The sequence below is a fragment of the Herpailurus yagouaroundi genome, unplaced genomic scaffold (genome assembly GCF_014898765.1).
Source record: "Herpailurus yagouaroundi ecotype Mexico unplaced genomic scaffold, PumYag 29, whole genome shotgun sequence".
Lineage (NCBI taxonomy): Eukaryota > Metazoa > Chordata > Mammalia > Carnivora > Felidae > Herpailurus > Herpailurus yagouaroundi.
In genome coordinates, this window is record NW_024412377.1 from 30582419 (window position 1) to 30600911 (window position 18493).

Below are 18493 nucleotides of genomic sequence, written 5' to 3' on the forward strand. Positions count from 1 at the left end.
TTTGAGACAGAGAGAGACAGAGCATGAACGGGGGAGGGGCAGAGAGAGAGGGAGACACAGAATCGGAAACAGGCTCCAGGCTCTGAGCTATCAGCCCAGAGCCCGACGCGGGGCTCGAACTCACGGACCGCGAGATCGTGACCTGAGCTGAAGTCGGACGCTTAACCGACTGAGCCACCCAGGCGCCCCATAAGGGGATTTTTAAATGGGAAGTGATAGGCTCAGATTTGACGTTTAGGAAGATAACTGTAGCAGGTGGAGTCTATGCTGGTGATGGAGGCGGCGTGGGTGGCAGGGAGAATTGAACCCACTGTCAAAATTGTGAGGACTTGCGCTTAAGTGGCCATGAGGATAGATCGAAATAGATTCCAGTGATGTGAAAGAGTCCTGGTGCCTGTATCGGTAACTGACTGAATGGTGGTTAGAGAGGAGGGGTGAACACAAAGGGGCAAGTGTCAAGAACTTGTGGTTTGGGTAATGAGGAGAGAGAGCACAAGAGGGGAGGCAGTTTCTTATTTGGTTTTCAGTAGCGGGAGGAGGAACGATTTGTTGAGCTTTGGTTATGTCGAACTTGAGTGGCTTGGTGTTGTTGGGTAGAGATGTCCTAGAGACAGTCACAAACCCATGTCTGGACATCAAGAGGCAGGTCAGAACGGAGAGGCAGATTTGGAAGATGTCAAGTGAAGGTGGTGCTAGAAGCTAAGGACGTAGTAGATGAGCTGCCCCAAGCAAGACTACAGAGTGAGAGGGCAAGATGGTGAGGGGTGAGTCCCTGAGAAAGACCAACACGTACGGGGCAAGCAGAGAGTGGGGAGTGGGTGGAGAATATTGAGAAGGAGCAATGAGAGAAGTAGAAGGAGACCAAGAAGGAGCCAAGAAGGCTTCCAAGGGAACCAAGAAATTTAAGATGCAAGGATAAGCAACAGTATTGAAAGGTGCAAAAAGTCATGTATGGAGAGTCATTTCCATTGGATTTACTACAGAGTTATGTAGTAACTTTGGTAGGAGCATCTCAATAGGTTTACAGTGTAGAGAGGCCTGGTGAGGAGTGAATCGGAGGAGAGAAAGTGGAGGTAACCCCTGCCCCTGTAGAGAGGAGGTGAGTGTATGCGTGCTGACCATTTTTAAGGTGGGAGAGATGAACACAGTAAATAGAGAAGGACCAGGGAGGTAAGAGAGGGGATGGAGTTACAGAAGGTGGACAACGGATCTAATTCAGAGCACAGGGGAGGAGCCAAGCCCTGGACCAGGGGTTCCTACACCAGGCTGCCCATTAGCCTGAGCTGAGGGCTTTAAACTGACCACCAGAGCCCAGCCTTCCGTGGACTCTGATGTAGGTAGTCTGGAGTGGAGTCCAGGCACTGGTCATTTTTAGCGATTCTAACGTGCACTCAAAGTTACGAACTACTGTAGTAGGTCTTCGGTAACTATTTGTTGAACGCTTTAGAAGTTTTTTTGATCAGTGGGTGAATTCTCCTTAGCAACAGTGAAGAAGGTTTGGTCATCTGCAGAAGAGGTTACGAGGAAACACAAGGCAGGATCCCTGCTCTCAAGTCGCTGACAATCCCATAGGAGAAATAGTAGCACATGGTTTGTAGTAGAGGAAAGTGCTAGATTAGTGGCACAACAGTTGGTAGGGTAAGATCAGGTCGGGTGGTCAGGAGTAGTGGGGAAGATTTGGGTCTCAGAGAAGTGTCGGAGCCTAGCTACGCAGAGAAGAGCAAGGGCCCCACACACTCAAGTCAGCAGCCATTACCACCGTTTCTTGAGGACGGCTTCGGTACCAGCCACTTTACACACATTATCCCAAGTAGTATAGGTCTGCAGGATTGTTATATATCATCTCCATTTTATAGAGGAAGAAGCTGAGGCTCAGGGGATGTGACATCAAGGCCACAGCTAGGAATAAGTGGCAGGATCAGGATTCAAGCCCAGGATTCGTTGATTCCAAAGCCGGTGTCCTTTCCGCTACAGTGTGCTGGGACCGGTGAGACCCAGACTCCCACTTACTGCGCAGCACTGTAGTCCCAGGGACATACTGCTTTTGCCAAAGCCTAAAGTGGAGTAAGTGTTCTTCAGCTGGGGCTTTCTGGTCAGGGCCATTTGTGTAGGTGAAGTTCATATACGCCCTTCATCAATGCGGGGTCCCTGGACCAGCAGCAGCATTTGGAGACTTCTTAGAAATGCACATTTTCAGGCCCCTTCCCAGAGGTACTGAGTCAGAAACCCTGGGGGGTGGGTGGGGGCCAGACCCAACAATTTAGCCTTCTTAGAGATTCTGATGCCCTTTAAAATTTGAGAACCAAACTTGGAGTCCCCACTTTAGTACAAATCAAGACGTCAGTTGGCTGTTGTGGCTAGTCTCTGAACATCTGTGTCATGCAAGTGGAGAGAAAGAACTGGTGGGTTCCGACCCTCAAAAAGATTGTTACCTCAATTTTAGCAGCCCAGTACTCTGATCAAAGAACTCAAATGTTAAAAGTCATATCTGATAGGGAGAATGAGTCTTAGTTCTAGAACAGTGTATAGATTCCAGTAAAGGATAATTGTCTAGTTGTGGGAAATATGTGATGGTGTTTTCCTTTCTGCAAATTTTAAAACTTGGCCAGCCCTAGAGACAGCAAAAGGGTCTTTGTCCCCTGTAGTTTCACAGGGGCCTTGAGATGCAGCCCTCATGGAAGTTGTCTGGTTTGCTCTACTAGGACTTCTGGTCATTGACACATTTCCTGTTTGGTCATTGACAGGAGGAAGTGATTGGAGACTTGAAACCAGGCACTGAATATCGAGTGAGTGTAGCAGCTTACAGCCAGACTGGCAAAGGACGGCTTAGCTCTCCTCGACACGTTACTACTTTGCCCCAAGGTAAAATGGGTTCAACTCATTAAGATTAGGAAAGCGATGGGTGCTATTCATTCATTCCTTCCTTCAGTATGTATCAATGAGGACCTACTGTGTGCCAGGCACCATGCTGGGCTCTGGCAGTGAACAAAACTAGGCACAGCCTTTGCCCTCTCAGAACTCAGTGAGGTGGGTGAAGACATTACCTAGTTAACGTGTAGTCACAGATTGTGGTGAATGCTGCAAGAACGTACAAATGGAGACCCCATGTAGGGGTGAGGTAAGAATTCTCTGGGGAGGTGACTGCTAAGTGAAGGTCTGACCAGTAAGTGGGAATCAGAAAGGGGAGGAAGGACAGTGGGAGAAGAGATTTACAGGCAAAGGGAACCCAACAAAGGCTCATTGATGTGGCACTGTGCTGGACAATGGGGGACAAAGGTTACTCAATCATCATTGCTCACAAGCTCATTGTGGAGGGAGAGGCAAATGATAGGTGAGTAGATCCAGGGCATCTGAGGTCTGCGCAAAGGGCTCTGGAGCACTCAGGAGGGAGCACCTCCCCTACTCCAGGGATCAGGGAGGGTTTTAGAAAGATCCATATTTTGGGCCCGAACTTTGAAAACTACATAAGATCCTGCTAGCAAGAGAAGACAGGAAAAAATGTTTCTGGCATAAGCAATAGTGTAAACAAAGGCCGGGAGATGTGAAAGTCTAGATATGAAGAGTAATAGCAGTTACCTTGGGGTGATAGGATCATGGGTGACTCTTACATCTTTACCCATGAGGGTATTTCCCAAATGTCCTGCCTTTAGGATGCATTCTGATGGTCAAGGCAACACACACACACAACATACACACACACACACACACACACACACACGGAAAAACTGAATGTAAGTGACAGCAATGCTCTGCATTCAATTTTCCTTGCAGGTATCAATTCCAACCTGCAAACAGAGATGAAAGGTTACCAGGAGGTGGGAGTGTGGTTGAGGGTTTTAAAGGGTACACACCATTGTGTGTCCCGGGGCCAGGGGTCCGGACGTAATTTAGTTGGATTTTCAGCCAGGGGGCTGGGGGAAGAAGGGAAGACCAACTTTTAGTATCTCAAACCTTACATGGTGAATCCAGTTGTGATTATTTTTTGTGTTTGGTTTGGATTTTGAGGCTGTTCTGAACAGAGATCTTTAGGCAATGGGAAGCACAAGCTTTTTATATATTAAACATCCCCAGCAGCAAAGACCACCGCCAACTCTAGGTGTTTGCTGTCCCACCTAGATTCCTGCCTGCCTCCATCAGCACCCCAGCAGCCACATGTCACTGTGGTCTCTGATTCTGAGGTAGCCCTCTCTTGGAAACCTGGAAAGAGTGAAGGAAGCTCCCCAATTCAGTACTATTCTGTGGAATTCATCAGGTAAGTTTGTGTGTCACATTTAAAAGCCATATGTATTGACCTTGGGTATTCCAAGCGCGAATAGGATGCTACATGGAGAGCCGTCTCTGCTGTCTGTGTCTTTAAGAGATGACAAAGGCTTGAAGACCTGCATTTTTACCTGGCCCTTGGGCCAGCACCTGTCCCCACTCCTCTTTGGAGCCGGGTCATCTGGTAAACCCATCTGCACTCACCATACCTCCGCCTCATTTCCCCTTCACAGTCAGGACTATCTTAAGCTCTGAAAACTCCCCAGGCATCATTTGCCAACAAGCCTGCCTGCATTTTCACTCTTGAAACCCGCCTCCCTGGCTTTGCAACATTACATCTGAAATAAATATCTGATGGTGATTTTTCTTGAGGGAGGGGGGAAAACATCGATAAGTCATTGTTTCCTTCACATCCTGATTTGCTGTGGGGCCGGTTTCTTGGTTCAGTTTCAGTTTTTTTCTCTCATCTGCCTCTCCAGTTCTTGTTACTCAGCTTTATCAGAGGTACAAGAGTGACAAATTCTTCCAAAAGCTTATAGATATAAAAACATGGATTCTCAATGCTGCTATGTAGTTTTAAGCAAAAATAAGTAAAACTAAACCAAACAAAAACAACGTGCATGCGCTCCCCCCACCCCCACACACACCAAGCAAAAAGAATTCCTAATCTAAGGTCCTTTCTCTGACTCCAGTAACAGCTGGAGTGTGAACTGAGCACCTGGCTGATGGAAACGTCTGCATAGTTAGTATTCTCTACATTAAAGGCGGGATTTGTCTAACGCCTGCTGCTTCCTGATTCGTAAAGGGACTAGTTCAGCACCTCATTCCTGAGGCTTTCTGACGCCGGGACAGATGATTCTGCCAAGATTTGATTAGCTCTGCTCTGTGGCTTGACTTCCTTGCCTATTCCTTGGTAGTGAAAAATAGATACTTGTTTCTTCAGAGAAGCACTGCATGGAGTCCCTTTAATGCCTGAGGACAGAGCTGGTTTCAGGCAGGACTTATTGACTTGCAAGTGGCAGAAGCCTGGAAGAAGACGAGGCAGTTCTATGTTGGCTCCTGTGACTCTAAAGTCCGGTGGAAAATCCAGATTCAGGGAAGATGTGATCTGTTCCAGAGCAGCCATTTGTCTCCGTCCATCTCTGTGCTATGCTTTCCCCTGTATTGGCTTCATTTTCAAGAAGGCTTTTCTGATGTGGCAAGACAGCCACCAGGCACTGAAGACTTGCCACCCACTAGCGTAGCTCCCCACAGGAAAAGAGTGGTCATTTCTCAGTGGACCCACTCGAGTCTCAGTGTTCACCTTAGTTGGCCAGGGTTGGGTTCCTCTCCATTCTCTGAGCCAGTCACTGTGGCCAGGGAGGAGGCTACCCTAATTGGGCAAACATTTGTCATATTCTGAGCTCTGGAACTGGTGGGTCATTCGTACCTGAAGTACACGGGTGGAGAGAGTTCGGGAGGGTTGGCTCCTCAAAGGAAAATTGTGGTGCTGTTAATGAAAGAGGGAAGGAGAGATCCTGAGAAAATTAGAGGAAGGAAACGTCGCCCACTGCAAAGTTCCAGACTGATGCTCATCATTGAGGATAATCGGCAAACCTGCTGTTGAACAAATTTGGTAGGCAGAGCTGGGGTGTGCCTGGAATAGAAGAGATTCTAATGCTCATTCCGAGAGTAAACATGAAACACTGAAAGTCCTAAAACTTCGGCTTGCTCATCTGTAAAACTTGGGCTGAAACTTAACATTTCTGATTCACATTCATTCATTTGTGATGCATTTCTGTCTAGCACACCCAAAGCAAAATGTAGTACTTTGAAATTTGGGGAAATGCAATTTTTTTTTTTTCCCACGAGCCCAGCAGACGGTCTGTATAACCACCAGCAAAGATGATGGCTACCATTTATTTTTAATTGTGAGCTAAAACATGTATTTTTAAAACTTTTTTTAAGTCTGGCATATTAACAAAAGGTAGACATTGCAGCTTAACTCGTGTGCACAACTGAAAGTGGACGATGGAAGTGATTCGCTGGGCTTCGAACCAGAAGAACCGGAAGAGAGCCCTGCCTCCACTACCTGCCGGCCAGGAGGCCCTGCGCCGATCACTTCCAGCCCTGATACTTCAGTCCCTCTTGTAGTTTGGGCTCCCCCACAGGATAGCCTGATACAAGGGCTAGAGTGCAAGTGGTTTATTTTATTTGGAAGCAGGAATGAGAAAGTGGAAAGGGTGAGACAGGGAAGGAGGATGAATAACTATGTCGCTGAAGTCCCTTCTAGAGGTAGCAGGGGCTTCTATGGAGGTTTGATCCCACTGAGCACTCTTTGAAGTATGCAGAATCCCTCTCAAAGGACAGGAGCCATTTACCCACTGGCTTCTGTTCTCCTCTTGATTGAAGGTTTCCTTCAGGGGCATAACTTGCCATATTTCTAGGCTCTGCCAGCATGTAGATTAAGGACAAGGATCTCAGGATAGAAGAAGGTGTGATATGAGCACAGCAGGTGATTGAGGTTGGATCCTGGTCTGTAAGGCAAATCTGAGCTCACATGAAACTTTCCACCCCCAGCTGTTGCTGCAACCAGAAGTGGGACAAAGGGAGGTGACTTGGAGCCCCCAGACGTTGACTGCCAGTCCTTATCTGCAATTAGATGGGTGAAAACCTTCCAGCCTTACAGTGGGTGGTCAGGAGGATCAACTGAAATCACATATGAGAGGGAACTTTGTAGATATTAAAACCTACAAAAGTGTAAGATATATATGGGTGTTATGTACCTACGTGTAATAATTATACTTCGTCACCAACAAAAATGCATTTTAACATGGAAAACAAGTCTCTAACGTTTGAGGGCTCAGGTCCCCAATTTTTATGTACACACATTTAAAAATTATATACCATTCTAACAACTCTTAATTTTTTTAAAAAAATCTATTTGTCTTGACCAGTATAACTTTACCATGTTTTCTGAAAAGCTAACTTTGAATTTAAAACTCTTGGACATCTTGGAGTTTCAAATGGAACATGGCAGAATGGGGAAAGCTGACCCCTATTCCCAGCCCCTATCCTAGGAATTCTGCGTCTCTGTTTTCTTCCCGAATATGTAGCTTTGGTCAAATGATTTTATCTCAGAACCTCCACTTCCTCGTATGTGATACCAAGCTGATGTAATTCTCATTGGAAAATTGTTGGTTACTGTCTTCATAAAGTGTTTCGCAGATATTGAATATCTGTTAGTTTCCTCCCCTCCACACTACTACTTCTTTGTGACAAAGAAAGAAGTTGAGACTCAATTGCTTAAGCTGCTTTGCCAAGGTAAAATGGCTGGTTGGGAACAGAATCAAAATTGGAAGTCTCCTGACTTCCAGCTCAGTACTCTTGTGAAGCCCTATATCCCTTTCATGTCTGTGATCCACCTTCAGAAATGGAAGCATAGGGGTGCCTGGGCGGCTCAGTCGGTTGAGCATCCGACTTCGGCTCAGGTCATGATCTCACAGCTCGTGAGTTCGAGCCCCACGTTGGGCGGGCTCTGTGCTGACAGCTCAGAGCCTGGAGCCTGCTTCTGCTTCTATGTCTCCCTCTCTCTCTGCCCCTAACCCACTCGCATTCTGTCTCTGTCTCTCTCTCAAAAAAATAAATAAACATTAAAAACTAAAAAATAAAAAAAAAAGAAAGGGAAGAATAGACTCAGCCCGCCCAGAGCCCTGCTGGTAAGGATACACGAAGCCTCATCTTAGGCTGCTGTTTGCTGCTGTTCTAGAAAGAAAGCTTTCACAGCTTCTCGTGGTATTTAATGTTTGGCTGCAGAAAAAAATCCCCATATCCACTTGTAAACGTCTCAGAGTCTATCCCATTACGTGTGAGTGCTCAAGGATACGTTTAGAGAGAGCTTTTCTGAGGGCTAAATCAGAAACTGCAGTTAGCATGAGAAGCTTCTGGGAGTCTTTAGTCATCATTCTATTTTCCCCAGAAAGGTCTGCTTCATTTTAATATTAAATTCTTTTTTGCCCAGATACCTCCTGTGTACAGAAACACCTGTGACAGGTCTTTAGTTTCTTGTTATATCCAAGAGGGAGGCCTTTGGCAAGCCAACACTAGGAAATTGTAGAAATCAGTTCACCGCCAGAGGTTATCCTCAGATTTCAACCACCTTAATGTGAAATTCTCTTCCCAGTCCTGTCCCTGGAAGAACAGCTTCTCCTCTGTCTCTCTGCCTTGGTAGGCACTTCTACATCAGTTGGTCTTCTTAGTCGATGAGGATAATGATATTAAAGGCTTTGTTAAGAAATAATAGCCTAGGGGCCCCTGGGTGGCTCAGTCGGTTGAGTGTCTGACTTCAGCTCAGGTCATGATCTTGCGGTTTGAGAGTTCAAGCCCCGTGTTGGGCTCTGTGCTGACAGCTCAGAGCCTGGTGCCTGCTTTGGATCCTGTGTCTCCCTCTCTCTCTCTCTGCCCCTTCCCTGCTCATGCTCTCTCTCTCTCTCTCTCTCTCTCTCTCTCTCTCTCTCAAAGATAAATAAACATTAAAAAAATTTTTAAAAGAAGTAGTCTAAAAACCTTTTTAAAAACTATTTAACTGGCTGATAAAAGCTTAACCTGAGGAATTACACTAGACCAGAGTCTGGGGGTACTGACTGCTTACTTGCTAGTTTGGGTGATATTTCAGGTAGACATTGTATATTTATGATGCTGTCTTGAGTCATGGGCTTAGGACCAAGCAAAATTTTGTTTCTCATCCGGCTTCTACCTCCTTAAAATGAAAGACATCCTTAGGGTGACCACCCTGAAGGGGTGCTCTCAGTGTCTTATTCTCTGGTTCAGGCAAGATGAAGCTTTTCGTTGAGAGTAATCTGATCTCCCCCAGAGTTGGCCTGGGGGCTATTTATTTGCTTCCTCACTAACAGTAGATTTTTTATTTTAGTGTAGAAAAAAATGTGAAGAGGCTGATTCTAAGTAAGCCTAGGCTGTAACATATTTTGCAATGTTTTTCAAACGTTTACCTGCTTTTTTAAAACAGAAAAGCCATGCATTTGAGGTGAAGGAGAAGTTTTTTTTTCTAAAGTGATACTGAAAATTTCTTTGGAGGCAGCAGTCCTTACTGTTTATTAAAATAAGAACCAAGCATAAATATAGCTACCTATGTTTTGAAATATTTTAGCTATAAATATCTGAGCAATTTTCCTCCTGCCTAAGAATTTCCCCAGGGTAAGTGCCTTTCTCATAGGCAACAAATATATACTATGGTGGCAATGAAAACTAAAGGCCTAGAAAAATATTCCCTATCTCTGATGTTCCATTTGGGGTGCCATGACCCACATACGCTATCTATCAGGTTGGTTACAGGTGAAAAACAGTTTTCATTTAACTTCAGTATAGTTTTTCTACAAGTGTGACCTGATGGGCTAAAATTGCTTGAGTTTTGCATTGACAGTTGCTGGAAAGGGTAGATTAAAGCTTTCAGTGGCTGTTTACTTTTTGAGTTTTAATTTTAATTCCAGTATAGTTACCATGCAGTGTTATATTAGGTGTAGGTATACAATATAGAAGTTCAACATTTCCACACAGTACCTAGTGCTCATGATGACAAGTGCACTCCTAATCCCCATCACCTATTTCACCCATCCCCCCATTCACCTCCCCTCTGGTAACCCTCAGTTTGTTCTCTATAGTTAAGAGTCTGTTTCCTGGTTTGCCTCTCTCTCTTTTCTCCCCTTGCTTGTTTGTTTTGTTTCTTAAATTCCACATATAAATGATAGTGGCTGTTTTTAATTTTAAAAAAAAGCCCACACTGGCTTATTTGGGGTACATGTGAAAGTTCAAAATATTTCTGTGTATGTATTAAGGACGCTGGTCAAGAACTGTTGATCTCAATCTCAGCCCAAGACAGTTATCTTAATAAATGAGAAAAAGCAATGCTTGCCCTCTTTTCCCTTTCACACCTTTCTGCTCAAATACTTCCCTGGTCTCTTGCAGATGCCTTCCATAATAAGACTTGCAAAATTCATCTTCACACAGGGCTGCTTCTAAGCCGATTGCAATGCCTACCTATTGGTTTCGCGTGAGAATCTTAAGGTCATACACACTTGGGTGGGTTTTTTAAATTATTGTACAAATTGATATTTTTGTCAAAGCCATCTGTCTTTCCATCCTATCAAAAACTCTTCCTTAATCTGCAAGTAACAAATGAATTTAATTAGTTTGCTCGCAGGAAGTTACCTTGTCAAGGCTGTTACTAAAATAAAGATGAAATCTGGGATTCAGAATAGAAGCTCAATGGATTATGGATTTTCCTTGAATAGTTTTAAGGGATGATGTGATTTGACCCATGGTCAAGGTCACAGCCTATGAAGGTTAAAGTTTCTCATTCAGAATTGAGACTTTAGAGAACAAACGGAGGGGAGGTGGGTGGGGAAGATGGGTGAAATTGGTGACAGGGATTAAGGAGTGCACTTGTGATGAGTACCTGGTGTTGTGTAGAAGTGTTGAATCGCTCTATTGTACACCTGAAGCTGATTTAACACTATACGGTAACTATACTGGAATTAAAATAAAAATTTAAAAAAATTTTTAACGTTTATTCATTTTTGAGAGAGAGACAGACAGAACGTGAGCGGAGGAGGGGCAGAGAGCAAAGGAGACAGAATCTGAAGCAGGCTCCAGGCTCTGAGCTGTCAGCACAGATCCTGACATGGGGCTTGAACTCATGATCTGTGAGATCATGACCTGAGCTGAAGTTGGTCACTTAACCAACTGAGCCGCCTGGGAGCCCCTAAAATAAAAACTTAATAAAAAAAAAATAATTGAGACTTCTAGTCTGATACTTGGTTTCATCTTTCAAGTTAGAGTTTGTTCAAATGTAGAATCAGAAGACATAGCCCAGAGCTGGCCTCTCTAATCCTGGGCATGAGTTGCTCAATTCTAATTCTTAGCTTCCTTGTGTATAAATGAGGCTGGACCATCTGCCCTCTAGAACCCAGTGACCCTGGTTTGCTGTCCTCATGACAAAGGTGAGGCAGTACAGACTGGAAGTTTAATGCATAGGCTTTGGGGGTTAGCTCCCTGGTCCAACCCTTCCCTCCACCACTTTTAAGCTGTGTCATTTTAGGTAGATTATTTAACTTCTCTTTGTCTCAGACAGAGGAATAAGGATAACAATCTATTTACCTCATGGAGTTGTTTACATGAGTTGATGCACATGAAATGTACAGAACAGCTCCTGGCTCCCAAATGTGCTCAGTCAATGGGAGGAAACATTGCTATGGTGACTTTGGGGATAGATCCCTTCTGCTCTCATACAGAGCCATGTTCTTTCCTGGCTAGAAGTCTTTATGTTTGCTGTTCTCAGCCAGGATAGTTCTTCTACCTCTTTGCCTAGCTATCTCTTGTTCAGCCTTCAGGACCCCTGCTTAAATACCACCTTGTCCAGGAAGCCTTCCTTGAAACCCTGCCCCCTCCCCAGACTAGGTTAGATACACCTGTAACATTTACTTGCAACACTCAACACACTTGTAGTTAATTACTTGTTCAAGGTCTTCCTCACCAGGACATGAGGGCAACATCTTGACTGTTCCCCTTTGTAGAATATAACACCTAGCATGGGGTAAACATACCATGTGTCAAATAGGTGCTGATGAACATTTGGACATGACAGTCACAGGATTGAACCTAGAGAATGCCAAAACTAGCTGGAACCTCGTATGAGCTCCTCAACCTCTCTGAGCCTTATTTCCCTCCACCGTAAAGTAAGGATGACAATAACGGCTACCTCATGAGGCTTGTGAATATGAAAAGCTGTGTGTACCATACTTAGAGAAGTGGCTTGTAGAAGATTTTTCGTGTGTTGGAAATGGAAATGTGTTGGCACATGAGCCACAGGGGTTCAATGAACCCTTTACCACTAATCTCAGAGGCCAGTAACCAACGATTGACCTTACCAACTGCAGAAGTGTAAGCCAGGCAAAACCCTGGGATCTTCACACACGTCTGCCTCCTCTTTCCCCCCAACCCCAAGTTATTCATTGCTCTTGTTTGCTCATCATAAGAGGAATACCGGTAGATGGCAAAGCTTATACCTCATGTATAAGACTAACTGGAAGTTCCCATTGTTCTTTTATTTCATGTTGAATGATAACCTGTGTTTTGGAGCTCTTCATAAGATGGAAGTGAATTGCCAACTTTTTGTGTAGCTTTTTACTAGAATTTATAGCAATAATTAGGCAAATGGCTACAATATTTAGCAGTGATGTAGTCCTTGTGTTGGTTTTCTTGGCCCCAAAAGTATAAAGCTTAAAATATTTAAAGAATTGTTCCTATACAGTTGATTAATTTGGGGAAGAATGGGGAAAAAGCAAAAAAAAAAATCTTCCTTTCTTTTCAAGCAAGTATTTAGGAAGTTGTGCTGTTTAAGTATAAGCCTTCCTTACCACCACCACCAGAATCAGAAAGAAGCAAGAATGGGCTTGCTTTGATGTCAGCTGAGATTTCGTGTTAACAAGTGGTGCTTCACAAAAAATTCCTTTTTCTTATCTTTAGTTTCTAAATAAAAAATCTTAGGACCACCTTCTAGGCTGATGCCTGATCTCAGACATTCTGGTAGCCAGCAAGTTCCTCCACTTAGGGTCAAATGGAAGGGTGGTTCTAAATGTTTGTGCAGAAGTCTGACTTAGAGTTCTACAAATTGATCCCGTAAAGATTCCATCCCTCCTACCATGAGCTATCCTGATGTAATCCCTGGTCAGATCGATGTGAGCTCACATAAATTGAATTCTGGTGTAACAGCATCGGGAGACATTTGTAAACTATAAATGAAAGCATGCTGTCCAATTGCCCTGCCTGGGACAAATTGCCAGCTGAGTTTATCATTACCCCCATTGTATCTATCTGTTTGTCATTTGGTTGAGTTGAACCAATTCATAAATAAAGAAAGAGGCTGAAAGCTGAAGGTCAAATAATACATTTTTTTTTTAAACCATGACTACTTAGTAGTTTAGGATTTTCCTCTGCAATTCATTCTAGTGTAGAGCAAATCCTGCATAAAACTAGTCTGTAAAATGGACAGAGAATCAGAGGCTCTTCTGAGTGTGAGGTTTTCTCTTACCCCTGGATAATCTATGGGATCATGTCTCTTCTCTTGGAGTAGGATGCTTAACATGTAGCCTATAGATCCCCAAGGGGTCCATAGATAGATAGAATTCAGGGGGGTCCCTGGATCTTGGTTGGACAAAAATTACATTCTTAGTTTTATCAACTGAAATTCAATGTCCTTCAAATATGAATGTAGTCAACAAACTACAGTGGTATTAGCAACTCCCGTGGCTTTGCCACTAATAGAATCACAGGTATGTTGGGGCGCCTGGGTGGCGCAGTCGGTTAAGCGTCCAACTTCAGCCAGGTCACGATCTTGCGGTCCGTGAGTTCGAGCCCCGCGTCAGGCTCTGGGCTGATGGCTCAGAGCCTGGAGCCTGTTTACGATTCTGTGTCTCCCTCTCTCTCTGCCCCTCCCCCGTTCATGCTCTGTCTCTCTCTGTCCCAAAAATAAATAAACGTTGAAAAAAAAATTTAAAGAAAAAAAAAAAAAGAATCACAGGTATGTTATTTTGTCCCTTTACAACTGTTGTACATACCTCATAATACCAGTGATGTTTATCACTACTTTGAAATAATTATAGTTATTTAATCCATCACTAGGCATCATTATTTAATGTACTAATAAAGAAGTACATATATTATCATAATTGTAATTTTTTTGTTGTTTAGATCATTGTTTTCAGTATAACTGGTGTCTTTTTGCAATCCTAAGGATTTTTTATTTGATGCATTTAAAAATATTTTGAGAAGGTTCATAGATCTTCCTCAGACTTTTGAAGTGGTACAAAGTTAGAGACTGTTGTCTCAGATCAGAGGTTGGCAAAGTTCTTTTTTCACAGGGTCAGTTAGTAAATATTTTGTGCTTTCCCGCCTATATGGCCTCTGTCTCAACTACACAGTTCTGCCATTGGAGCAAGAAAGCAGTCATGGACAATAACTAAACAAATGATCATGGTTGGGTCCCAATAAAACTTTATTTTTTTTAATTTTTTAATATATTTTTTTATTCTGATACTAACCAATTGTCAGTTAAGGACAATTGGCCTTTTATTTATTTATTTTTTAATATGAAATTTATTGTCAAATTGGTTTCCGTACAACATCCAGTGCTCATCCTAACAGGTGCCCTCCCACACCCCCAATAAAACTTTATTTACAATACCTTGGAGCCGGCTAAAGTTTTCCAACCCCTGATTTAGGACATCTTGTTATTCTTAAGGTCAAATTTTGAAGGTATTTCAATTCAGCTTCGCCAGTCTTTATCAGATACTTACTATGTGCATATGTTCATCCAAACATGTATGGATTGAATGTCTTCTGTGTGCAAAGTGTGCACAAGAGATTTAGGGGTCAAACAGCAACTGCCCCTGCTTAGACAATCCAGTGGGGAAGGCAGAGGAGACCATAGTCCAAGTGGTGAGTGTTGCAGGCAGGAGTGGGGCCCAGGGGCCCAGAGGAATACCAGCTTGACATCTAACTCAGTTTTGAAGGAGTCTGGGAAGGCTTCTTACAGGAGCAAAGAAGGACACATCTGTGACAACCAGGCAAAGAGGAGGGAAGACACAGCATGAAAAGAGTCAGGCTAGAAGAAGCTACTTGAGTGATGGCTTGGAGGCAAGAAGATGTTCCTGGAATTGCTTAGAAAATCTGAAGCTTGGGGCGCCTGGGTGGCGCAGTCGGTTAAGCGTCCGACTTCAGCCAGGTCACGATCTCGCGGTCCGTGAGTTCGAGCCCCGCGTCAGGCTCTGGGCTGATGGCTCGGAGCCTGGAGACTGTTTCCAATGCTGTGTCTCCCTCTCTCTCTGCCCCTCCCCCGTTCATGCTCTGTTTCTCTCTGTCCCAAAAATAAAAAAAAAAAAAAAAAAAAAAAAAAAGAAAATCTGAAGCTTTATGAAGCAAGAGATAAGGCTAGATGGGTAAGAGCAAGAAAGGGTCAGAGCAAAACAGGCATAATAACAGAGCTCATGTTTGTCCCGAAGGGAATAGGGAGCATTGGAGAGTGTTAAGCAGGAAAGGAACATATAGTCTGTCCCTTCAGATCTTTTGAAGGATCATGAAGACATTCCAAGGAACACAGAGATGAGTAAGGCAATCAGCATGCTTAATGAGCACATAGCCTGGCAGGAAAGAAAGAAATATAAAATAACATTAGAGGGTGGTATAATCGAAACAAAACAGATGAACGTAGGGGAAGGGAAGGAAAAATAAGATAAAAACAGAGAGAGGCATACCATAAGAGATGCTTAACGATAGGGAACAAACTGAGTGTTGCTGGGGGGAAGGTGGGCAGGGGAGGGATGGGCTAAATGTGTGGTGGGCATTAAAGAGGGCACTTGTTGTGATGAGCACTGGGTGTTATATGTAAGTGATGAATCACTAAATTCTACTCCCGAAACCAATACTACACTATATGTTAACTAACTTGAATTTAGATAAAAACTCGGAAGAAAAAAAAAAGAAAAGGGTAAATTGTGATAAAAAATGTTAATGGTGTGAATGATACTGTCTTCTCTATTACTAAAGAAAAACATTAATGGGGTGCCTGGGTGGCTTAGTCAGTTGAGTGGCGGAATCTTGATTTTGGCTCAGATTATGATCCCCAGGTCATGAGATTGAGCCCGGCATCCAGTCCACACTAAGCATGAAGTCTGCTTGAGATACTCTGTCCCTTTCTCTCCCTCTGCCCCTCTCCCACTTAGGCATGCGCTCTCTCTCTCACAGTAAGTAGATCAATAAATCATTAAACTCATATAAGAAATGAAAAAAAAAAGAAGTTAGTATAATTGGTGTAATATTAGCACTAGATTTAAGGCATGGGAGAATCTTGAAGAGAGTTCTGTTTCTGAGGTGAAGCTGAGAAGGAATAATATGAAGGAAAATATTTAGGAAGGGAGCCTCCAAGTAATCCCCAAAGGTTCTCCCCAAAACATTATCTGATGTTGAGGGAAGGAGGCCACACATGTCTCTCGTTTGCTATAATTAGGCTTTCAGTCCACTCCCTCTCAGACCAGTAGAGTGGCCTCTACTGTCAAGGCCATTCTGGATGGTCTGCTGAATCCCCTGGAGGACTGTTTTCTGCACCAACAAATTCCGTTCTCAGAAGTGTTTCCCTAGCAGAATTTAACCGTTCTTAGCCCAGTTTCCTAGTTAAGGTCTGAAGCACACGTGAGCGGCCCTCCTCAGCCCAGCCCCAACTTTCTAGAAGAGAAAGGTTCTCAAACTGTGAGTAGTTACTCATTAGAAGGTAGTGGGAGCAGTTGAGGCGTCCCAAACAAGAGTTTTTCAAAAGTGCAATAGAACAGAAGAGAGACTATCAGAAGGTATCATACAGAGTAAAACTAGGAATTATTTTATGAAATGTTTGCTTCAGTGTTGTGTTTTGGCGTATGTGTGGCGTGTAGAGGGTCACACTGTCCAATGTAGGTCTTCCTGGGAGTCATTCAAAGACTTTGTAGAGCTTGACATATCTAGAGCATTATTTGGAGTTTAATAGGCTTTGTTTGCCACCTGTGGGACATTTGATTAAACTATAAGCCATAGATTTCTTTCCACGACTGACAAAATCTGCTTTCTTTAATCATAGAATTTTAGAGTTGAAAGCTCCATCCAAAGTACTCGAGGGAAAAAAAAAAAACAAACCCTTTTTGTCCAGTGTTTTTCAAATTATGGGTCACCACACTTCAGTGGGTGGTAAGATTGATTTAGTGGATTCTTACCAGTATAAAAAAAAAAAAAAGAGGAAAATAAGAGATAGAAAAGAAAATAGCAAAGTGAATAGAGTAAGGATAAATATTTTCCTTGAAACTTCTCTTCAGTTTTGTGCTCATGTGCATACATACATATAGGTATAAGTGTATTGCATTTCTATGCATAAAGGTATTTGTTACCGTGACCCTACGTCAGAGTTACTGAACAAAGTCCAACCTCCTGTTCAGAAAGGCACTTGTTACATCCCTGATTGATGGCCATCCAACATCTGCTTCAACATAGCCATTGATGCAGAGTTCAATTTTTCTGAGGCACCTGGCTTCATTGTCCACCATTCCTAAGCCATTAAGGGTTTTCCTTGTAATGTCCTGCCATTGACCTCCCTGTCAGGAACCACTGGTTCTCCTAGTCCAATATGGACAACATGGAGGCAACTTTACCTTTGACAACAGTCTGTCTCTCACCTAAAGACACTGTCCTATGCTCTTTCAAGCCAAGCGGTAGCAGCCCTTTGAACTCTGCCTCAGGAGGAGATGAGTCCAGAGCACCTTCTGCTGAGCGATCGGCCTAGAAAACCACATCTCCCCAGGATATGTGGGGTCAACAGCACGTTGTCCAGAGAATTCATATTGAGTTTGTGACCAATTTTTATTTTTTTTATTTATTTAAAAAAAATTTTTTTTTAACGTTTATTTATTTTTGAGACAGAGAGAGGCAGAGCATGAACGGGGGAGGGGCAGAGAGAGAGGGAGACACAGAATCAGAAACAGGCTCCAGGCTCTGAGCCATCAGCCCAGAGCCTGACGCGGGGCTCGAACTCACGGACCGTAAGATCGTGAGATCGTGACCTGGCTGAAGTCGGACGCTTAACCGGCTGAGCCACCCAGGCGCCCCATGTGACCAATTTTTAAAGCCCAGTTTTATGCCCTCTGCCTTCCCTATAGATTTTTGCCATCCCAGGTTTTCTCTATCTTTATATCTGTGCCACTGGCTTTTTAAGAAGACCTAACATAAGATTTTACATTTATCATTTGAGTTGGCTTTGCCTTATGTTTCTGTATGTGGGGATCATTTTGATATTTTATTCTGTCATGCATCTTATTTTGTAAGGCCACTTCCCAGGCAACTATTTGCATTTCCTAAAATTCTTCTGATTATTTTAGATTTTCTTCTCACTTTTATTGAGGTGTGATTGGCAAACAAAAATTGTATATATTTAGATTGTACCGTGTGATTTTGCGAAGGTATACAATGTGACGATTTAATATGTATATACATTTGTGTAATAATGGCCACAATCAGGTTAATGAACACATCTGTTACTCCATATAGTTACCTTTGTGTGTGGGGGGTAAGAACAGTTAAGATTTCCTCTCTCGGCAAATTTCAAGAATACAGTACAGTATTATTGACTATAATCACCACACTGTTCGGTAAGATTCCCAGAACC

General features: G+C 43.3%; 1 protein-coding gene across 2 annotated transcripts in view; it reads left to right on the plus strand.

Annotated features, from left to right (window-relative positions):
* The window catches only part of EGFLAM (EGF like, fibronectin type III and laminin G domains), a 181775-nt gene that overhangs the window by 73303 nt on the left and 89979 nt on the right, over positions 1-18493 (plus strand). For both annotated transcript variants that reach the window (XM_040495740.1, XM_040495742.1), the window contains exons 5-6: positions 2745-2862; positions 4117-4252. In XM_040495740.1, coding sequence (XP_040351674.1) covers positions 2745-2862; positions 4117-4252 — 254 coding nt within the window. The remainder of the gene's footprint in view (positions 1-2744; positions 2863-4116; positions 4253-18493) is intronic.